At 37.5% G+C, this 24,761-nt stretch overlaps 2 protein-coding genes and 1 long non-coding RNA gene across 3 annotated transcripts; all 3 read left to right on the top strand.

Moving 5' to 3' along the window:
* Positions 1-2,912: 2,912 nt before the first annotated feature.
* LOC149818132 (DNA-directed RNA polymerase II subunit 4) lies at positions 2,913-17,389 on the top strand. Its single transcript, XM_089984054.1, has 6 exons — positions 2,913-2,961; positions 4,002-4,110; positions 4,199-4,276; positions 6,031-6,064; positions 6,147-6,215; positions 17,194-17,389. The coding sequence occupies exons 1-6, from the start codon at positions 2,913-2,915 to the stop codon at positions 17,269-17,271; spliced, it is 417 nt and encodes a 138-aa protein (XP_089840180.1). The 3' UTR covers positions 17,272-17,389.
* LOC149818133 (uncharacterized) lies at positions 11,618-12,971 on the top strand. The gene is made up of 2 exons (XR_016426985.1): positions 11,618-12,406; positions 12,483-12,971. It is a non-coding gene; the product is annotated as an uncharacterized LOC149818133 (long non-coding RNA).
* Positions 17,390-19,024: 1,635 nt separating the features above from the next.
* LOC149818134 (BTB/POZ domain protein, putative (DUF177)) lies at positions 19,025-21,902 on the top strand. Its single transcript, XM_089984055.1, is given in 3 exon segments — positions 19,025-19,639; positions 21,389-21,740; positions 21,742-21,902. Coding segments are annotated over 3 exon segments (987 nt in total). The 5' UTR covers positions 19,025-19,040; the 3' UTR covers positions 21,778-21,902.
* Positions 21,903-24,761: the final 2,859 nt, after the last annotated feature.

Raw genomic sequence — 24,761 nt, forward strand, 5'->3', positions numbered from 1 at the left:
ACCGAATAGACCAGACATATGACCTTTGAAATGGTTCTAAAACTAAATGAACTTGTAATATGTTTCACGAATCGGTCTTAAAGTACTCTGAACCGGTCTGAAACAGCCCTGAACCGGTCATCCAAGGGTCCGAACCGGTTCTGAACCTTATGAACCGGGTCAAGTATGAACAAAAGTTCATAAAAATCCTATAACCGTATGCCAAAATCCCCGTATTTTCTTATATTTAAGAAAACAGAGTCTTAGCATCTCGGAACCGGTGAGAAACTGGAAGGAACCAGCCAAAAACGGCTCTGAACCGGTCCCGGAAAAGGGCTGAGTCAGTCCATGATCCGGTTCAGGCCAAATAGTGCCTGGACCCTTCTGGATCCGGGTCATACCCAATTGTAACCGAATCCGGGTCAGAACCGGAATTATCTGGATCTGGGTTGGACCCGGTACAGGACGGATCCTGGTCGGACCTGGTATTGGCCGGATCCGGGTCGGACCCGATACTTATCTGAATCCGGGTCAGACCCGAGGTTATCTGGATCTGGGTCAGACCCGAGGTTATATGGATACGGGTCAAACCCGGTAAAGACCTGGATCTGGGTCAGACCCGGTACAAACTGGATCCGGGTCAGACCCAGTATTAACCGGATCTGAGTCGGACCCGGTATTAACCGGATCCGGGTCAGACCCGGTATTTACCTTATCCGGGTCGGACCCGGTACTTACCGGATCCGGGTCTAACCCGGGGTTCCTTTATCCGGGTCGGATCCGGTACATACCGGATCCAAAAAATGGATCCCGTTAAAAACGTGAAATACGAAATAGGGTTTTCAAAACCCTATTTCGCAGTTTCACTCACCGCATATGCAGAGGGCGATGGCCGCCGCCGCCTGCCGGCGATCAACGCCGCCGACTTATGCCACCTGTCAGCCGGCGACCAATGTCGCCGCTGATGGCGTCTCTTCTCCGACAAAAGCAGCCATCCATCCGCCGACAAAAAACTGGAAACTGCAGGAGCCTTTTTCAGAAATCCGGTGACTCAATAGTCGTCGGCGACGGTTCCAGCAACGCTTTTTAATGACGGATGAGGAGTGAAACGCCGGCGGTGTCCTCACCGACAGAAAACCCCCCAAAACAGTTTTTTTTTAATCAGTCTGTCGCCCAACGGCGACAGTCGCCGGTGACCAGCAGTAGTGTCACCCTATGGTGACCTGCTTTGCTGGTCGACCGAGAGCACACCCCGCAGCGGAAGCGGAGTGTGGGCCCATAACCCAATGTTGGGTCGGATGGGGGTTTCCGGCGAAGCCACAATCGGCATCCATGTGTGGTGGTGGCCCTGCATAAAACAAAACAGAAAAGCAGAGCGTACCTGAGGCGACCATTATCGGAGGGCGGAGGACGTTGCCGGAAAAGGGCTCTCTTCAACTCAGCCGATCTGCAACCACCACAAGCGCAGGCCTCCGTATGCAGACGATGAGTCGACCTCTTCCCTCCTAATCTTTGTATTTAGCATACTTCATGGGTTGCTTATGAAACCCTCTTATAATCACCTAATGGAAACTGTTGAACAACCATCCTTTTATTCGGTAATGAGTTTAACGGAAGGAACAATATTTATGTGGGGAAGTTACCCACATCCACCACCAACGTGGTGGTTTAACCCAAAAAGTGATGGCATCCCATGTAATGCCCATGGTTATCGTAACTCCGTTTAGAACACCCCTTTCTCCAATAAAACTTTGAAAACTGAAGAGAACAAATGAAAACTGTCTTTTCGGAACGCTGGAAAAACTCGTTCTTTTGCGAGGAAGGTTTACAACACGAATTCTCGGAAAAACTCTAACCTGGGTGCGATTTTTATCAATGTTTGGCGGTAATCATGTTGAGATTGGATTAAAATCCCGTAGTTCCTAACTTGATTATGAATGAAATTTCTGATATATATACATCCTTTTTTTTCCTACCTTGGTTTGTAAAATTCAAGACCGAATGAAGCCTATAGCATTATTTACTGATTTTTTTAATTCATTCTATGATGTTTCTTCATCTGTTTGAATGCAAAATATTTTTAATCATCTATTCATTCTTTAACGATTCTTGCCGTTTCATATATTGTTAGTTATGCTAATGCCGTTTCATATTTCCGCTAGTATTAATTTGTAAATAGGCAAGTTTCTTGATTTGAGGATTTGGGTTTACAAGAGAGGCCATGACCTTGTTTAAAATCTGGTTTCCAGTTCAAATAAAAAAGGTTCGTCCGATTGGGCAGGCTAGAACCTGATTCAAATTGTTAGACTCCTCACATAATTATATAAACTGTTTTGTGTTGCAATATAGTTGAACTATGATCTTGATAGAATGATTTCGATGTACACTGTACTTTGTGTTTGAGTCCCATGCATTACTGGCATCCTGTGCCAAACGTGCAGAAAACCAAAATCTGGATTTCTTTTTTGCACATTCTAAGTTACATGTGTGCGCACATACAATGATGATGTTGGCAACTTGCCTGCACAAAATAGTAACTAGAACAAAAAGGGTGGTTTAGCATGAGGGAAACCAGGCCTATGAGCCTTGAATATATACTTTTGGTACAATTTTTTATAGATCTGATCAAGAAAATATGAACTATTATACAGCATTAACCTCCATAACCGATCACTATCAGCATCATCACCACCAAAAGCTTTTTGGAGATCCAGGGTTTGTTTTGAGTCTTGACGTCCAGTAGGTCCATTCCCCCCATGACATGCAAGGACTATCTTCAGCATTTTTTTATGAAAATATCACTATAGAAATTTCATAAGATAGTTTTCCTGTAAAACCCCATTTTTTCCTTAATTATTTAGTCACTTTCTGCCGTATTAAATCCTTAAATGTGTGATTTTTTTACTGTCGTTCTTATTTGTTTGCATTTGAAGATGTCAGGAGAGGAAGAAGAGAATGCTGCAGAGCTGAAGATTGGTGAAGGTCGGTGATTTCTTGATTAGATTTTTGAATTTTTCTTTTGAATTCCATTTTTCAATACCTATCTCAATGATCCTTTTATTTGTTGTTTGCAAATATATTTGTCCATTTTGCATTTTTGTTTTTGATATACATTAATGTCTTGTTTTTTATATAAGAAGCTTCCGGTAACTCTAGGGTGGAGCATCTCTCTCTCTCTCTCTCTCTCTCTCTCTCTCTCTCTCTCTCTCTCTCTCTCTATATATATATATATATATATATATATATATATATATATATATATATATATATATATATATATAGTTTTTCAAAGCTCACACCCACTGCTGATGCCAATACTTATATCAGCATTCATGTAACATATGTGATCGCTGATTTTTGCACCCCAAAGAGAAAACGAAGTAAGAGATAACTTCTGGATGAATGTGGATGATGTTGATTTCATATGAACAGAAAAATTGATGACCCATGTTCTGTTCTCATTAAACTAAAATTAGGGAAATAACAGTTCCCAACAAAAATGTGCAAAGGCTGTTTTGGCCTCTGTCATTCTATGAGTCTCTTCCTTTTTGCGTATAGCACCGCCACTCCCCTTGGCAACATCAATTAATTCGGAACTTTATTTGAAAGCCATATTTCAGCCCGGACATTTTAGGGATGCCCTAATAACCAACAAATGGCAAGTGTTTTCCTTTGTGTAGATCCTATTTCAATGGGAACTTGATGATTCGATCCACCTAGACGTCTTGCTTTTACTGCTATATGGGGAGCTACTTCGCGTATTGCTTTACGTAAAACATAGTGGATTTGTTTGTCTTTTGTTGAATGATAAGTGATGTGGGTTTAAGTTCAATCTGTTCAAAGTAAAACATATACAGAGTATAACGTGGGGTTAAAATACTAACAGAAATTAGCCTTGATTCTTTGTGGCAACGGCTGTGGGCTCATTGAGTTAGTTTCTTTCAACATAGCAGCAGTCTTTTCATGTGATAGTATAACTTGCCTTGGTTTTTTCCCTTGATACATTTTTTTTCATCTGGCAGAGTTTCTGAAGGCCAAATGTTTGATGAACTGTGAAGTTGCATTGATTTTGGATCATAAATATGAGCAGCTACAACAAATGTCTGATGATCCTACAACTCAAATTTCTCAGTGAGTCTATTAGATGTATTCCGTTTTCTTAACATTGCTTCAGCTCCTCCTTTCTTAAGTATATCTTCAAATCTATTTTTGTTTCCAGGGTATTTGAGAAGTCACTGCAGTATGTTAAACGCTTCAGTCGTTATAAGAATCCTGATGCAGTGAGGCAAGTTAGAGAGTATCCTTGAATTTGGTTCTGCTAAGCATTATGGCACTCTTTTTTGTTCTATGGTAGTAGCTGGATTTTGAAATACATGAATCTCTCCTAAAATCATTTGTGCATCCTCAGTTTAAACCTATTAACTAATCTTGAACAAGTTGCTTTGGGTTGCTAGGCCACATGTCTCTATGTGTTGCCTGAATTGCCTGGTTTCAAATCATTAGACACTTTATACATTCATACCTGATGGTTGATTGTGTGTGGCCTTGTTCATATAGAGTTTGGTAACCCAGGTTTGTCACACTGTAGCATGTCTGCTTCATTTTCCATTGTCTGTAAGATTTCATTTGGTGATATTGATATGGTTCTAACTATTTCAATTAAATGCATAATATGGAAAAACTTCAAATGCTAATTATTTTTTGTTCTGATTAACTGTAAAATAATATTTCAATAAGTGCATAATATGGAGAAAACAATTGTGCATCTCCAGTTTATTATGGAAAACAAATGTGCATAATATGGAAAAAAACTATTATCTTACCTTGAAGTTGCTTTGGGTTGCTAGACCACATTGTCTCTATGTGTTGCCTGAATTGCCTGGTTTCAAATCATTAGACACCTTATACATGTATACCTGATCACTGGTTGAGTGTAGCCTCATTCACATGGGGTTTAGTAACCCAGGTTTGTCGCATCATAGCATGTCTGCTTCGTTCTCCATTGTCTGTAATATTTTGTTTGGGATGATTGATATCTCTCTGTCTCTATCTATTTCAAGTACATAATGTGGACCAACTTCTTTTTTTTAGTTATCGTTGGTCTGATGAACTGTAAATTTCTTGCCAAGTGAGCATAAGCCATTACCTTTCCATACATGTAGTTTGATCAAGCCATTTGGCATTTATGTAAAATGAACGGAACACCTTTTTCTTTTTCTTTTTATTTTTCTTTTTTTTTTATTTTCTCCCTCTTGTGAAAAATGGATTATTTTTGTGCATTCATATTTTATCAAAATCCTTTGTTCCTATCAGGCGATATAATACTTTGAAATGGAGCAATCTATGTAACATGGTACTTTTACGCGGCCCCTGTGCCCATGGTGTGCCGTGTGAACATGGTGTGACCGTGTCAACATGGGTACTAGTGTTGGTACTCCAAGACATGGGTCAACTTGTTTTCAGACTTCAACCAATCTTTTTTATCCATTTTATGATCTGGTCAACTTGTGGTTAACTTGAAACATAAAAAGTGTCCAATATTAACTATCTATTTCTTGATTATTACCCCATACCCACACTCTTACCTATGAAACATAGATGGAAATTTTTCATTCTTTGGTTGCTTATGGTGTTATTTAGTACATTGATTTGTTTTTTGTCATAGACTCATAGCAAGCTTTTTGTATTCATGCTGGTCAGTTGTTTGCGGCTTTCATAAGAGTTTAATTAATGGTATTTTCTTCTTAAAATTTTATATAGGTAGATTGGAATTATTTTCTGTTTCATCCTTTCCCGCATTTAATCAGTTTAGATAACCTGACTTGGGAATCGGTTGCCTCATCTGACTCAATCAAATCCTGTTTGTGTCCTCTGTGTGTGTGTGTGTGTGTGTGTGTGTGGTGATGAGAGTTCTCTCTCACTGCATGCTTGAATCAATTCCTGAACAAGTGGAATTGAAGCTACGGTCATGGTTGTGATAGTTCATACATCATTGAAATGAGATGTTATTGGTCCTAGCATCGAGTTTTGATTTCTTGACTGGAGAATCAGAATCCTCAGCAGGTACCAGTTGGCTGAGTTTGAGGTATCTTTTTTAATCCCTCCACAATACTTGAAATCACCCTTTCCAAAATGTATTTACCTAATCATTTGTTCTGATTTTGCAGCTTTGTGTCCTTGGCAACCTTTGTCCTGAGACGGTGGAGGAAGCTATAGCAATGGTCCCTTCCATCAAGGTGAAATTTTTTCCCTTTCTTCTCAGTTGAGAAGTATGTGTTACTTTGTTTCTATAGCGCTTACTGAGTCAAGATTGGGAGGTGAGGCAACTAACCCCTCTTGCTTGATGTCTCCTTATGGATAAGCTTGGATAGCACCCAAAAAAAATGACAATTTCTTTGGTTCTTAAATCTTCTTCTTAGTCATTGTTTTCGATTGAAATTGTTACTGTAAGGAAATAGGCGAAAGTGTAACCCAAGAATGCACAAAGCACTACGGCATTCAAACAAGAAGTCCACAAAGAGACAATATGAAAGCCCAAAAGGCTGTACAAGCATGAAAATATAAGGGAATGTTTATTGGGTTGAGCCTTTAAAGGACCTACAAATACAAGGGGAGATGACCCCTATTTATACAAAAAATGGAGCAAAAAGGAGAGCCATTGGGGGCTCCCCATAGAGACGTTGGGATTTGTGACCGTTAGGGGTCCCAACGACTCTACGTGGGATCCCTAATGCGTGTACAAAAAGGGAATTAAAAAAGAAAATTTACAAAAATAAAGAGATAAAATAACCTAATTTAATAAATAGTTGTTTCTATAAAACAACTATGTAAAATAACAAAAATACCCCTACCGGGTATTACAAATGAATTACATAATTTTTATATATATAGACATGTATATATATTTTTAACACTCTCTCAAACTTAACGGGGAAAGTTATCCCGAAAGTTTGGAAATACAAAAAGAATCTTGGAAAGCAGTCTAAGTCTTCAAGAGAAATCTCCATCTTTATGACATCTCATAAAATTCTTGCAAATATAAGTCTTCAAAACTCCTTTATTGGTGATCATCCCCAAGCACCTTCATTGGTTATCTCCATGATGTATCGAATGTATCATATCTTAAAGATCCTGCATAGAAAGAACAAACCAAAAGAAGACTCCAAGTACACAAGACAAATATTTTAGCCCAAGAGTTGCAAAATTTTTAACAACAATATATTGTAAAGCAAGAATAAAATGGTTTAAACAAAATAGTAATAACTTTTTGAATCATTAGATATTAAGAAAGACAAGAGGATCATCCCTCAAAGATGAAATTAAATCAGAGTTACCGGAAACGCCTATAGAATAGGGGAAGCGCGCTTCCCCGGGACGCGCTTCAGAAGCGCGAAACGCAGCGCTTCCGAAATGCGAGGGGAAGCGCAGGTTCAATTGAGGAAGCGCGTCCCCCTTTAAAGGGAAGCGCGCCCCCCTTTAAAGGGAAGTGCGTACCTCTTTAAAGGGGTACGCGTACCCCTTTAAAGGGGGACGCGTACCCCTTTAAAGAGGTACGCGTACCCCTTTAAAGGGGGGACGCTATTATGGAAAGGTCGAATTTGCCCTTAAATTTTTTTTTTTACACATGAATATATTTTTTACCGAGGTTAAAATGGGTATTTTATAAAACCCGTGAAAAAATAAAATCGAAAGGGGCTTAGGGTTTTGTTTTTTCACGCGTTCTGATTCCTCTCTCTCTCTCTCTCTCGAGTTTTCGGCGAGCTCCGAGTTCCGGCGACCTCAAAAAATTCCGGTGGCCTCCACCGACTTCCGAAGATGAAGATGTTCACCTTCAGGTACGCTATCTTCTCTTACCCCCCTCTCTCACGCTCTGTCACTCTCTCTATCTCTCTGTCGTGCGAGCTCCCCTCCAGTCAGCAACACCAGTGGGATCCAATAGGGTAGTTTTGGGGAAAGTGATCAAGGGTTTTTTCTTTCTCGGTGTAGATCTATCGCAGGTTTTTTTTTTCTGGGTGTATATCAAGGGTTTTTTTGTTCCTGTAGATCAAGGGTTTGTTTGTAGTTTTTTTAGTTTCTGATTCATTATCGCAGCCGTTTTTTTTATTCATTCTGCATGAAGCAGTGGGTTGTTTTTTATTGTCTCCATAATACGCAATCTAATGATGGTTTAAAAACTGACCGAGTCAACCTAGTGAGTCGATTTCACTCAGGCATTTACTGGGTCAACCCAGAAATGAACAAAACTTTGTTGATAGGGGTTCGGGGGCGCAAATAGGGGTGTAGCAAGAAAAAAAAATTGGTGTGATAGGGGTTCAGGGGCAGCATCCTCCTTTTTTTTTGAGATAAAATAAAAATGGCTACAATTATTAATAAAAATCTATTTCATATGGACAAATCAAACTATTTGCTGCAGTCAGGGTTGGGCTACAAAAATGGATAAAAATCTATTTCATATGGAATCGGAGTTGGGCTAATACTGAGCTTTAAATTTTTTTTTTTAAACTGGACTGGGAGGCCCATATTTTGCTTTGATGAAGAGTTTTCGAGTGATATAGGGTTGGTGTCTGACTTGTGTGGTGTGAGGTTCAGCTCGTGAGCAGAGGTTTGATTCCTTCATTCTATCTAGAAAGTACATTTAAGGAACAGGGGATTGTTAGAGACTATTTGTTTCATTTTTCCGTTGCAATAACATGATGGTATTTATCTTTTGTTTTGTGTTATCATATGATGATCATTTATATTCTTATTTGAGACCCATGAATGGACATTATATTGGTTGAGAAACATTTAACATTTTGTGGTTGTTTAACTGAGTTTATTTGGTCGTCTTTTTTAGAAATAAGGGTTAATGCAGTATTTTTTTATCATTCTTGTAGGTTTTAACTTTTAAGTCATTTTGACGATTGCTTGAATCCTGATTCCTGATCAGATTGACTGGATCACTTTTATTATTCTTTTACTGTTGGATATATATGGATTATTGATTTATTGTTTTCAATTTCAAAGTCAATGAAAAACATGTTCTGCCTCCACAAGTTGTCTTATGGTTTCATTATGGTGTTTGATCTTGCAGACTTTTAGAATCTATTCTCTCCTTGATCTCTTGAAGTGATTTTGCTTTATGTGAATTCTGAACTTACATGTTGATCAAGTGAACCAAGCATGATAAAAGAAACAAAACAAAAGAGATACTTATAAGTATCCTATAATATATAAAACATATATTATAGGAAAATTCTTGAATTCATATTATAAAAACATATTATACAAAATGTATACCAAGCATGATTGAGCTTATCATCCCTATTAAGTATGAATTCTTTGATATACTGAGCGTGGGCACACCCAGGCTCGGCTCATTTACTCTATCAGAAGAGTGGGGCAACTAGTATGCTGCAGCTAGTTGTTTAAAATTTTAAATAAATATCATTATTGCTAGTAACAGTCGACCAATATGAATTTTGTTTTTCTTCGTTGTTATGTTATCTTATTTTGGCATTTTTTCATAAATGCAAATTTTGAAAGAACTTTTTTTTTTAAAATTTTGTTTGCTTTATCATAGTATATTATAGAATCATAGATCTTTCACCTCCTTAAATGATGTTTATTTATTTGTTTTAGTAATTGGTAAATTATGAGTAATGATTTGTGTTCTTCACTCTCCATTATTTACTGTTAATAATAGCTTTTTTTTAAGTGTTTTAGGTTGATTCTGATACTTTTATGATGCAGATATATTTGCATGTTTTTTGCTTCATTAATGACCATCTCAAGCTATGATCACGATAATTCTGATGACGATGACGATTCTTTGTACAATTTGGAGCATGAATCATCTAGTGGTGTTGGGAAGGGCAAGAAGAGGTCTTCTGCTTGTCCATATCAGTTTGAGGACCGAAACGAAAATTGTTTTGATGAGGAAGATGAAGAAGAATATGACTTGGATGACTACTATTCTGAAAATGACCAAGATGATGAACCACCTAGCATGCATAAAACAACAGTGCTATGGCGCCATGTATTGAAACAAAAGAAGAGTGGGCAAGGAAAGCAAGGTGGAACCCAAGTTTTTATGTGCAGGCACTGCCAAAATATTTATCATGGGTCATATACTCGAGTTTTTGCACATCTCATGGGATCTCCAAAGGGACAAAGTGTTGGGATTGCCTTTTGCCCTGAAGTTGCAAAAAATGCAGAATTGGCAAAAAAAATTAAGAGGCAAGTTCGTCGAGTGGAGGTTTCATCAAGTGCATTTGAGTTGAGGAGATCAAGAATTGATACTCCGAAGAAGCCTATTAGTATGACTACATCATCTAGTGGAAGCCGAAAAACAGTTGATATTCGTGATACCTTTAAAAAGGTAGAAAGAGATGATGTAGATCATAAAATTATCAGATTTTTGTGTGCAAATGGCATACCTTTCAATGTGCTTCGATCACCATATTGGGAAGAGATGATATCTGCAGTTAGTAAAGTGCCCGGATATAAACCCCCATCATATGAAAAAGCGCGAACAACGTTGCTTGACAGTGAGAGTGTGTTCACAGGGAGTTAAATGAATTTCGAGAAAAGTTTGAGGAGTTTGGAGTTTCCATTGTCTCAGACGGTTGGACAAATATCAAGAACAAACACTTGATAAATATACTTGCCTCAAACTGTTTTGGCTCGATGTTCTTATATGCAAGCGATTTTTCTAATGTGCAACAGTCAACTGCAAACATTGCCGAGTTTTTGAAGACGGGATTTAAACTTGTGGGGCCTTCTAATGTAGTGCAAGTGATTACAGACAATGCAGCAAATTGCAAGTTAGCAGGTGAAGAATTAAAACAAACGTACAAGTATATTTTTTGGTCACCTTGTGTTGTGCACACACTTAATTTGATCTTCAAGGATTTGGCACATGAGTTTCATTGGTTGGGAGAAACATATTTGCAGAGTAAAGAAATTGTGAAGTATATCACAAATCATTCAAAAGCACTAGCAATCTTTAGAAGCAATGAAAAATTAGAATTAATAAAGATTGCAAAAACAAGGTTTGCTTCACATTATACTACTTTGAAACGCTTGCTTGATGTGAGGGAGAGAGAGCTTAAGGCTCACAGTAATTTCAGATAGATGGAGCGATTGGAAGCAATCATGCACGGATGAAATTATGAAAAAAAAGGCTCTTACAACAGAAACAACTGTTCTTGATGAAGAATATTGGGATTCTGTACGTTTAGCATTATTGATTACAAAACCCATCTATAAGATGATTAAATTTTGTGATCAGGAAGGCCCTATAATTGGTGAAGTGTATGAAGGCATGGACAACATGTTGGGGGAAATCAAAGACAATCTAAAAGGACAACCAGATTTATATGAAAAGATTCATAAGATTGTCTCAAATAGATGGGATAGAATGAATGTGCCTCTCCATAGTCTAGCCCACATGCTTACTCCAAAATATTACGAGTCGGAGTATCTCAAAATCCCAGCAGCAGGAAGGGTCAAACGAGTTTCTCCTGGTAAAAATTTAATTCTATCTATTTAATAAAGTTTAAAGTTAAATGATTTAATTAGTTTTATTATTTCATTTGCATTTCTCTTGTTATAGTTACTAAACATTTTTTTTTGCAGAAAAGGATAATGATATCTTAGACGGTGCAATGCTTGCGCTTGAAGTCATATCTTCTGGAAATGAAGAGTTATCTACACTTTATAGGTCACAACTTGTGGCTTTTGCATCAAGAAGTGAAAGATTTAGCCGAAATGCAGCACGAATAGATGCACTGAATCCTACAATATCAGTGCTTAATTGGTGGTGTTTTTATGGTGGTGATACACCGGAGTTGAGAGCATTAGCCATTAAGGTTTTATCTCAACCTATTAGCACATCTTCTGCAGAAAGAGTGTGGAGCACCTATAGTTACATTCACAATGTTAAAAGAAATAAGCTCAATGAAGATCGTGCTGATACCTTAGTGTATATTCATTTCAATCTTCGATTGATTGACAGGTATAATTAAACTGTGTTGTACTTTTGTTTTGGTATTTTTTTTTCTCTTTTTTTATCATTGATTGTTTATTAGCATTCATATTTTATATTCTTGTTATAAAAGGTGCAACAATCGCTATAAAGAAGGGCCTAGTCGAAAATGGGATATCAATCCAGAACTTCCTATTGTAGAAGAAAATACGTTGAGATTAGAGGATATGCGATGGAGAGATTTGGATGATAGTGCACAACAATCAAGCACTATTTCCAAATCCAAACATAAAGATGCACAACCAAGAGCTCCATTACCTCCAATAATTATACGTACAAATGAAGTTCAAGAGGATACAAATCAATCCATCAGAGCTAGTAGAACTGTAGATATACAAGAGCAACCATCAGTTCCTCATGGTCGGATTGATCGTTTCTTTAGCCGGAGACCTAGGCAAGGTATGTTGATATTGTGTTTTTTATATTTTAAATTATGGTTTTTGAACATTTTAACTTTTTAACGTATTCATTATAGGAAATGAAGGAAGGAGCAGAAGACATGGTCGTGGAGGACAAGATGCACGTGATGATGCAGAAAGTTCGCGATCTATTGCTGACTTGAAGGGGAAGAGAAAGATGACAGATTAATGAACTCTTGAATTATTATTTTTTTTATGATGTAGTTGGAGTTGTCCAACTTAAAAACTTTTATGTTACTTTTTTGTCATGGTCTTATAATATTTTTTTGGTATACTTTTATTTTGAATCTTGCATGATGAAGTGAAGTAGTGGATTATGTTAATTTTAAGGTTAGACTTAGAGTTTAGAACTTTGTAGCTTATAATTTACAATTTAGAAATTTATAGCTTCTTAGGTCGCTTCCGGTTCGCTTCCTATGTCGCTTCTGAGACGCTTCCTATGTCGCTTCCCGGTTCGCTCCTAAGTGGTCCCACACTTCCCGCTTCCTAAATTTTTGAAAGTGCCTCGCTTCCCGCTTCCGCTTCCCGTATCGCTTCCCGCTCCCGCTTCCTCGACTGGCAACTCTGAATTAAATCATAATAAACTTATTTTTTAAGAAACCATAACATTGATCATATGAAGATTTGATTATTTAAAGGACATATGATTCATTAAGAAGAGATACACAATTATGCATAAAAATTATCTTAAATGAAATGGTGGTCTTCCACGAAATTACTTGAATCACTCAAAATTGTGTCTATAAGAGACTTCAAACAAGACCCACAAAAGGGTATAAAATGGAAGAACATGTGTCTATTGGAGAACAACTCACAAACATGTGTCTATTGGAGACACTACAAGCATGACACAAGCATGACCCTTGAAATGGTATAAATGGAAGAACACTTGAAAAATAAATAATGATGTATTCATATACAAAATGTTTAAGAAGCATGGAGTATGCACCATATGAAAATGTCTTCAAGATTAAAATTAAATCAAGTTCGAAAAATGACTTTAATGTGAAAATATCTTCAATAAGATCAAGTCCAAAGATAACTTGATTAACCCACAAGAATCACAAAGAGGCTAAGTGCACAAAGGCACAATGAAATACTCACAAAGAAGTACAAATGCACAAAGGCATAAAAAAAAATCTTTTAAAAATCTTTTAGAAAGAGCTAATCAACTTTATGCATGCAATTATGTGAACCATGCACATGAAACAACAATGAAAAGATAACAACTTTTATCAATAAAAGATGAGTTAATTAAATTTATGCATACCACAATGTGGACACGATAATTAATTAAAAACATAATTCACTCACCCATCCTAGAGTGATTTTAAGTATAGAAGACCTATATATATATATATATATATATATATATATATATGTTATTAATGAAATGCATGAATTTTATTGATAAATATTTTTTCATACAAGGGGAAATGGAATTTGTAAATCAATACCAATTTGTGAAAAATTACATTCTCACAAATATCGAGAAGTGATATATTGCAAACCTCAACAATGCAATGCAAGATGCAAATTATTTTAGGCAACTTTTGAAAAAGATTAAAAATTCTCAAACATTTGAATGACTAAATTAGAGTATCGGTTTAACCATCACAAGCAATCACCTTCTAGTCTTCCAAACCTCAAATATCAAGTGTATCAGCGACTAGACCATGAGCAGGGCCAAAGACACACACGGTGTGTAAAAACACCTCTTGTCTACATATAATGATACTTGAAATGAGTGTATCGGCAACTAGAACAAGAGCATAAAGTCAACAATGGGCTAAAAATCACACACGAAAGTGTGAATAAATATCTCTTGTCTACATATAGGGACACTCAAAATCAAATGTATCAACAACTAGAATAAGAGTACAAAGCCATCAATGGGCTAAAAATCACACACGAAGGTGTGAATCAACATCTCTTGTTTAGATATAATGACACTTAGATAAGAGGCATAAAAAGGAAAAAACAACCGAGGTAAGAAAGCTTATAATGGAAACACTAATGCAATTAAAAAATATCAATTTTGACCATATTTCGAAACACCATGGTTTCAAAAAAATAGATATTCATCACAGTTACACATAATTAAAAGCATTCATAATAAAAATGATGGCCAAAAAATAAATGATGATCAAATACACTCGCAATCAGAGATTACATAACTGTCAATTAGAGTCAAACTAAAAGTTGACAATCTAAAATAACATAAAACGAGGTGCACACCACTCACCCCAACAAACATCTCTGATTCAATAAAAAATAAGGCTATGAAGATTGATGCATCATATAAAAGTCTGTGATAGACAACACAAATGCCATAAAAAGACAATAAATACTCACGAAAATCATTTTCCAAATAGGTGAGTTCATAAAAGGAACCGATATGAAAAGATAGTTTCAAATCGAAAAAACCAATAATGGTAGATGACCAATCTTAGAAAAAGTGCAATCATATGCATAACAATATGTCTCGTGACAACCTTTTGAATAAACAAGAATCATGCTTAACATAATCGATTCTTAAAGATGAAGTCATAAATTCACCAATCAATGAATAGATGTACTAGGGCACGTTATATACAAAAGATTTAATAATTTTTAAAGAGAAGACAAGGACATATTGTCTTAGAAAGAAGTCTTTTAAAAACAAAAGTCTACTATGAGACAAACAAACATGTAATATTAAGGAAATAATATATATAAAGCTTTTAGAAGAACTTTTTACAATCCCAAAAATAAGCATAATTACTACCAATCATGCAAATAATCTAATAACGAAATTATACCAAACATTGTTCATAATGCAATCTATTTTTGTATGACTATGACATTTTTAGAGAAAAAAAATGAGTTAACATTATAAAATGTATTCAAAGCATCCAATGCAAGATTTATTTTCTATATAAAAGTCGAATAGAGATAAACAGAAATATCAAAGGCCATTCTCAAGCATAATCAATCGAGAATGTTTTTCAAAGAATTAGTTTGTAATGAGATATGCGAAAATACAAATTACAAGGGATAACACAAGAGTATTCAATAAAGAACCAAATATCACAAGCACATAAAGTGCAAAATACACAAAAACCCACTAAGGGTTAAATGCCAAAAAGAAACATAAGAATATTATTGAAGTGAAAAAGTGAGAGAGCCGTTGAAATCATGAGTATGCAAAAATATCCACGATATTACCAAAGAGTGAATGATGACATAAGGTGTACATCATACAAGTTTCTAAAATTTTCATAAAATTCATATAATATACCTAAAAATCATATTTTAACATATGCCTAGAACTATCAATTTCGATAAAAATCAAATGCATACAACAAAGGAATTAGCCATATGAAAAGCACAATATTTAAGATTTTTAAAGGAAAGTCATCTATCTTTATAAAATATAATTTTTATGATGATATGCTTACATATGAGATTTAATAATTACTTTAAAAAACCTATTCATTTTTAACATATTTAACAAGAGGCTACTATTTAAAATAGAGATACATATACGTAAATGAGATACATAAAGACACAATACATAAGATAAATAATACAAAAGACATTTTAAGAAAATATGGGATACATACCGGATAAGAACTTTTCTTGAATCCAAGCCACATAATTTTGAGTGGCACGTTTTTCAAGACTACCATCGCAATACACGATCTATTCTCCTAGAGACCAAGCTCTGATACCATGTAAGGAAATAGGCGGAAGTGTAACCCAAGAATGCACAGGCATTCACAAAGTCCAATAATGACAAGCACTACGACATTCAAACAAAAAGTCCAAAAAGGGACAATATGAAAGCCTAAAAGGCTATACAAGCATGAAAATATAATGGGATGTTTATTGGGTTGAGCCTTTAAAAGACCTACAAATACAAGGGGGAATGACCCCTATTTATACAAAAAATTGAGCAAAAAGGAGAGCCATTGGGGCTCCCCATAGAGACGTTGGGGGTCCCAACGACTCTATGTGGGACCCTCAATGCGTGTACAAAAAGGGGATTAAAAAAGGAAATTTACAAAAAATAAAAAGATAAAATAACCTAATTTAATAAATAGTTGTTTCTATAAACAACTATGTAAAATGACAAAAATACCCCTTTTGGGTATTACAAATGAATTACATTATATATATATATAACAGTTACTACAGCTGCTGCCGCTGCTACTACTGCTAATATCACAAAAATGAGGAAATTCTGAATTATTGTTGACATCTGTGCATAGTCTTGGATGTGGCTGAAAATCCAAAATATCCTTCGGCATTCCTACTAGTACATAGAAATTTGGAAAACCCAGTAAATTATGGATTTTCTAAGTCTTGAAAATTCATCCAAAAGGGCCATTACAATCTTCTATATGCTACTTTGAGTTTCTGCTGAAATTTTGAAAAGAATAGCATATTCTTGATTTTTTCTCTGCAGAGTTTGTTCTGAATTAGCAGTTAATTGCTGCAGTTGTTTTTGTTCTCTTATGAAGTTTTTATTTGATTGTCATTTTTATCAAGTGGAGAATTCCATGAGAATAGATGGTAAGGCTTGAAAAGCCACATGCATGCACACACACACACACACACACATAGTTGACAGACACGTATCTCCATAATCTTTTGAACGCTCAATGAACTAAACCTAGATTGTCCAAGGATTTGGAACTCGTGGTGGTACTCTACATGCCATATTCATGATAAAATTCACTGCAATCAACTCTGTTATTTTTTGTTTTGCATGTTGCATTGCAGACAAAGGGTCGAACTCACGATGATGATGCTATTGAGAAGATGTTGAATGATCTTGCTTTGATCAAGAAATTTGAATGATCGCTGGCTGTGTGTGGGCAGTATGTGGAAATCCAAGTTATATGGTCTGAGGGCAGGATATTTCTGTTCATGTTCTTCCAAATGGTACCCTTTTACTATAAATGAAAATGCCGGTTCTCTGTCTCCTTGGACAAAGGACATTATATGTTACCAGATAAGGACGGAGCCGGGTAAGACAATTATTCGATGTGCAGCTGTTATTGTTCTTGGAATGCTTTGTTCTGTTCACTATTGTAGTTGCTTGTTGTGCCCTAACTTTGAAGTTTCCTTTCATGTACATGGTCATGGATGCATGGTTGCTGGTGGTGCAATAGATGTACTGAAAATGCTATGTCCTTGTATGAGGATTTTCAAACTGAAACTTTGTGTTTTGAAAATACTACAAAATCAGTGTATAAGTGAATACTTTTTTTTTCTTTTTGGCTAGCCAAAAGAAAACCCTCAATCACCACCCACACATTGGCAGACTTTCAGTTGGTAAAACCCTAGAAATCCCTCCCTGCCTGCCAGGGAGTAACATCGAGCCTTCGGTCAAGGGATACCCACCATGGGATTCAAACTCAGGATGTCTCGTCAATTTGGTGATGTTCACAGGTTGCCCGTACCAGATGAGCCGAGTCCTTTTGGGAGAATTTCAAGCACTCAAGAATAATTTGCTTGATTTTTGTAACAGACCTCAGTCACTTCTCTGGTCTGGAATATCGAAAAAGATTAACTCTAATTAGAGATGCAACTTTTCTTGGTTATTAACCCATGGTCCAATATGGGCAATCAACCTTTATATTTTTGAATGTTAATTTGAGGAAGAAAATAGTTATTTTTTATCCCGGAAAGAGAGTAAGACGCTCACGCGATCAACGGCGCGTGCGCAAAAACTGTACCACCGCTAAAGGCCTTACCGTGATGTTACAATATAACAGTGGCGGTAATAGTTGATGCCCACGTCGGACACACACTGGCCGTTGATCACACAATCAGCGGTGCCTGAGCAAAACCGCAGTAAAGACTGTTGCTAAAGGCAATTTGAGCGGACGCGATCGACGCTGAAGCCCCGTCCGTTCCTTCAAATCTAGATAATGACTACAGTGTTTTTCAGAGGAGGTAGTGGTCCAAGTGGATCTGATTCATGCTTGATCTGAACTAGATCCAAATGTTAAGCAGTAGGTCCAAATCTGAATCTGAATAAGATCTAATTCCCATGAAATAGAGATAAATTCAAATTTTATGTAGTAATAATAAATCAGGTAAAAAAAAGTTGGAAACAAGGGCTTTGCATATAAAAGTTTTGGTTGGATCTAGTCAAGATTCAAACACAGATTTCACAGAAAACATTTATTTGAAACCATATCCGAATCCACAGATCGTATTTTAGGATCTAATATCTGAGAATAAGGTGTTTGATCCAGGCCTTACCAAACTCGATCCACTTTCAACTTATGAAAAGGTACTTGAGAAACAATTAAGCGCCGGAATTTTTACATGTAAAATGTTTTAAATATAGAGATTTTACCAGGATTGGATCTTGTTATCCAAACCTGAATCGAGATCCCTCCCACCTGAGGGATGCATACCCGATCCACCTTTTCATAAAATGGATACAATTTCGGGTCAATCATGACCCAACCCATATCTGAAAGGTTTTATCATATCTGGCCAAATTCAGTTCGGATCCGGTTCCTTGTTCCCGATCCATTCATAATCTTCGACCCCCCCCCCCTCTTCCCTTTCTCTCTCTCTCTCTCTCTCTCTCTCTCTCTCTGCACCAAGAAATGGCTCTCTTCCTTCCAGCCATGCTACCTCTCATCCTTCCAACCCAAACTCTGCCTAATTCCAGCTGCAGGAAAATTTTTCCAAAATTTCCTAAAATCCCCTTCTCCTGCACATCCATTGTTTGCAAGAACCCCCTTCCTCCGTCTTCCCCGTTCTCCCGCTTCCCTCCGAAACCCCAGTCTTTTCCGCTAATGCCACTCAGAGTCCCCTCGCAAAACCCTCCTTGCTCATCACCATCTTCTTCTTCTTCTTTGTTGGTGGAGGAATTCGACTTCGAATCCGACCCCGAAGCGGAACGGTCGGACGGCGAGGACGACGACCGGAGCTCGCCGTGGGAAGGGGCGGTGGTGTACCGGAGGGACCTTTCCGTCACCCACCTGGAGTACTGCACCACGATGGAGAGGCTGGGGCTGGGGAGGTACTCGACAGAGGCTTCTCGGTCCAGGGCATCGTTGATGGGCATCAGGGTCACGAGGGCAGTGAAGGAGTTCGCCAACGGGACGCCTGTCCAGGTCTCCGTCGACATTTCCAGGCGGCAGAAGGGCAAGCTCCGGCTCGACGGCATCGTCCGCACCGTCATCAGCCTCCCCTGCAACAGGTTCTATGGTTCCCTCCTCCCTTCGCCAACCTCTCTCTTCTCTATGTGAAATTTAATTTTTTTATTTGGATTGTATTTGTGTTTTTGAAGTCTGAATTGCACAGAGATAGAAGATACTCTTCATATTGATTGCATTTCCATCCACCATTGTGTTTCCTGAGTTAAATGGTTTTTATTATGAGCTCGGGCTTGATACATGAGTTCAATGCCCTTTTTGGCTGCTTCTTTTTTTCCTTTTTCATTTGTGATCTTCTAGTTTAGAATGGCACCAATTTCGAAGTGAAAGAGTTTGACATCTGTGGATTGTTTGTATTCTTGGATTTTTCAAGTTTGATAGTCTGGATCATTCTTACAAGCTTTTGATATTACTTCATCACTTTCTATAGTTCTGAATAACATCTAGATTTAGCTTCGGTTATTTTTCATTAACGGCTATTTTTTTATTTACAAATAACCATTAGATTCCAAATTGTGACTTTGGGCTTTGGGGAGTCTATAGATATTGGTAAAGTTTTGAGATGGAATAATTGAATTTGATAGATTAGGAAGAGGGGCTAGTGGCACCCCGAGATGCTTTTCTGTAGATCATGATGATTGATGGGTGCCTTTGCTTGGTGACTAGGAGACGTGTCCTATCATTATTCGAGTCAGTCATAAAATTGTTATTTCGTGGAGTCTTATGATCACCAAGTACTTGATTGTGCGGCATCTGAATGATGCCTCCAAACTCTTTGATGAAAAATCTGAATAATCATGTTGTTTATGAATTGGCTAATTGCTACCATAGAGTAAATATGGGGGAAAAACAAAGAGAAGTATGATGGTTTGTTTCTGTGTCACAGGGATATGGCTCCAGGATATCAGATGTTACTATAGTTCTGGATTTTTCTATGAATGTTATGTAGAATTTGAAAGTAAAATGAAGTATCCATGCGACACAAGTTTGATTAGTTTTCAATTACTAAAATGGTGTATCCATGTAACTATAGAAATCTATGTTTCTATCTTCTCATTAGGCAAGATGAATCAGGAACTAAAGAGTGAGTAGTTACTTGGAAAACTTTCTAATGGCACCCAAAGTTCATAATCCACCTTGTAATCAATTTGGAAAATTTGTGTTATTTCAATGAGAAATTACCAGTACAGCCGAAAGTAATTCAAAAGAAGATGCAGACAATATTTGACAAACACAACATAGTTATCAAAACATGTAGAGTGTTATCTCTTTGAAAAGATAAGTTTATTTTTCTTAAAAAAGGAAAGGAAAAACATGTAAGATAAGTTCATAATCGTCTTCACTCATATTGAGGAACTAAATATACAGAATTGTTTGATCTTAGAGGTCCTCTATGTTTTACTTTCAGTGGTTGCTTCTTTATCTTGTCCAGATATTACAAACTTGGCAAATAGACATTTTAGTATTTTAAATATCAGCGTTACTTGGTAACCTTGTGGCAATTAACTTGATCTAAATAGGTTGGTCAGGGAGTCAGTTCAATTATCTAAATAGGTTGACATGTTGAGCACATGGAGGCTTCTGAACATGTTAGATTTGTCTTGCTTTCCACAGTCATCCTCTGCAGATGATGATGTTGTGGGGATGACTCTATAACACAAACTTGCCTTCTAAAAAATCTCAAAGGACTTGCTGTCCTTGAATTTACTGGCTATCACTTGAGCAGTACAATTTTTTTTTTATTCACAGGCAATGGACTAATACTTTTGCATTTCTTTTGTTTCGAATGAAAGGTGTGCTGAACCCGCTGCTGAGTGCATATTTTCAAACTTCACACTTCTGCTAACAGAAGAGCCTATACAAGAAACCAATGAGGTGAACAATTGGGTTATTATTGGACAAGGAAACTTCAAAACATTTGACGGCGAAGGAGACAGAGAAAACGATGACGACGATGCCTTTGACTTGGATGACCAGCTCCATTTTCCTGCTGAAGATAAAGAAATTGATATCTCCAAACATATTAGAGATACAATTCATGTGGAGATCAAAATAACTGCCTTGTGCAGTCCCACTTGTAAAGGTTTGTGCCTCAAGTGCGGCACAAACCTAAACAGAAATACTTGTAACTGTGGTGCACAGGAGGGAGGGGCAAGGTCAGGGTCCTCTTAACAATCAATAGGTGGACGAATTGACAATGTTTGGGCTGTTTATTGTTCAGATGCTGTTTCTCCGGTCTAGTTAACTGCTGTGTTGAGAATCTGTATCATTTATATCTTTGAATAAATTTTTGGGTATTTTACATGTTAGATGTATGTATTTTATATGTAATGACAAGCAACCATTGCATTGTGTGTGTGTGTGTGTGTGAAAGCAACAAAGACGAGTGCCAGGCATCTGGTGCAATATCTTCGATGAGCTTAGAAAGGAAAAAAGTGAAGCAACCTGGTGGCATAAATTTAATTTTGAGATAAGGGTGTGCACTAGAAGCAGTGAGATTAGGACATTAGCAACTCAACTCTGTGGCGCCTCTTGCATGATTCAACAACCAATGGGGTTGACTAGTTCATGACACCCATGTAAGGCTGTCAACAGGACCAATGTCTGACTCACTAAGGTAAACCTGAGTCCACCCAAGTAACAAGTAAATTAGGTCCAGGTTCAGGCCATGTCATGTTGAGAAAGCAGGAGCTTAAACCTGAAAACTGCATTATCTAAAAGTGTTTAAATGTACATGGATATCCGATAGAAATCATAGTTCAAACTCGAGTCCAGAGATTATTGGGGTTGGATTCGGGTCAGCTTGGAATGATAATCGCTCTCAAACATATTGTTGGAGCACAATATAGCTCGTTTAATTATATGGATACGTAACATATGCATGTCCAATCAAGGTTGTTAAATGCGATGAGGCGAAGCGAGGCGTTGAGCATGTTATGAAGCGAGGCGTTGAAGCGTAAGCTTCATGATCAGGATAATAAAATATATAATATTAATAAAATATTGAAAATTTTAAATAAGAACTACTAATTTGCTTTTAGTTATTTTAGTACAAAATCATAAGAAAATAAAATAAAGATTCATCACCGATCTCTGCGTCCGCCATTAACTGATCGGGGCCGAACAGGGAGGCGACGTAAGAATCGACCTTGAATGAGACGATGCTTGCAGCGTTTTCCAAGAACTGCTCGCTGATGAGAAACCGTGCACTGCGGTACTCAAAGAGGAAGAGGAGGAGAGTGTACCAAATTATGCATTGGAGGACGACGATATGTAGTCTGTACCATGAGGCCGCCGACAGATCCTCACTGGCTACATCTGATCTTGAGAGCGGTTTTTCCATGTATATATAAAAAAAGGCCGCCGACAGATCCATGAGGTCGCCGACAGACCCACCCTGCCCCTCAGAAGTTTTTTTGTTTAATTAAAACTTATACATGTAAGCCTGAAAGTCCTACAAAAACTGAAAAAAAAACACCATTTTATACTTCAGGCTGCCATTAAAATGCATTCAGATAAAGTACCTTAACAAAAATAAATAAACAGGTTGTTTAATGTAATAGCCCTGAAATCAAACGGCCTTTTGTAAATAGATGATAAGTTAGGCATAATGTTGTAAATTGCTCGATATCTTCATCATTTTTTACCTGACCAGGACTGTTAAAAAAAGAAAATCTCAAAATCACCGTTGAGGAGGCAGCGCTTCAGGTACTGAGTGTGCGCCTCAGTACCTTGAGCGTGCGCCTCGCCTGTGAGGCGTACACTTCAAGTACTGAGGCGTACGCCTCTCACAACACTGAATGTAATAGCCCTGAAATCAAACGGCCTTTTGTAAATAGATGATAAGTTAGGCATAATGTTGTAAATTGCTCAATATCTTCATCATTTTTTACCTGACCAGGACTGTTAAAAAAAGAAAATCTCAAAATCACCGTTGAGGAGGCAGTGCTTCAGGTACTGAGTGTGCGCCTCAATACCTTGAGCGTGCGCCTGGCCTGTGAGGCGTACACTTCAAGTACTGAGACGTACGCCTCTCACAACACTGTGTCAGTAACAGCTTAGGGAGCTCAAACAGTGTTCAAGCTGGGCTCAAGCCTGGGTGTTTAAGCTTCGAGCCGAGCTTGAACAGCCGAGGCTCAGGCTCCACTTGATTCATGTGCAACCCTAGCTTCACCTGATGTCTATACACCCTATTGGAAAATCACAAGTGTTAACACCCTTTGCTTATCTTGAGTTCTTTAAAGGCCAATTGCCTCATCAATGGTAAAGGGTCCACTTGCTGGCACGTAACTTGAAACATGGTGGTGTGGGACTTGCAAAAAAGGGTACATTGGTGTGAAACCTAAATTAAACTGGTCATTCCCTGATATTTCATGAGTTGGAATTGCATCATTCAGGGCCCGTTTGATTGATATGCCCATTCCGTTCTGGGCGTGCTCATTCACACGAGTGTGCCCAGAACACCATTGTCGCAATGGTGTCCTGCCAAAGCAGGACATAAGTCACAAATGTGTCCCCTGTTTGATGCAGGATGTGGGGCTCACTATCGGTGGATGAGTGTCTCACCATTTAAAAGAGTTACAAATGCGTCCAGCATTTGATGTAGGATGTGAGGGGGCTCACTATCTGCGAGTGTGTCTCGTCATTCAAACACACTCTCAGGTTTATAAACTTGTCATGTGAGATCCAAACACTTGATGACTATTTTAAACAGCATTGTTATGTCTCAAGATCATTTTCATTCTTGAGAAAGTAAGATTTTAGTGCTCTTTCATCGAAAAAAGGTTTCAGTGCTCCATTGGTGAAAGTGTCAAATTTTGGAATCAAAGACGGATCTTTCAGGACAACTTGCTCTGCTTAGGCTGGTGAGATTACAAACAAATCCACTTCGACATATTGACCAAACTTGCCAACAAGTGAATAGATTTTTTTTCTTAACAAGATTAAAAGAACAAAAATTATGCCTTCAATTTTTAATATGATCTGGACTCATTGATCATAACATAGTAACCATGCTCAGCAATGACCATAATGACAAAAAAAAGGACAACAAAATGAATGCGTATACACCATCAATTCTCACAAAACACTGTGCCTCATGCTTCCAAAACTTCCAATAAACACTAAGCAGGACAAGGGGAGGGAAGGGGAAGGGGGAGTGGGGAG

Source organism: Nuphar pumila, chromosome 13, assembly GCF_984573655.1.
Source record: "Nuphar pumila chromosome 13, dmNupPumi1.hap1.1, whole genome shotgun sequence".
Lineage (NCBI taxonomy): Eukaryota > Viridiplantae > Streptophyta > Magnoliopsida > Nymphaeales > Nymphaeaceae > Nuphar > Nuphar pumila.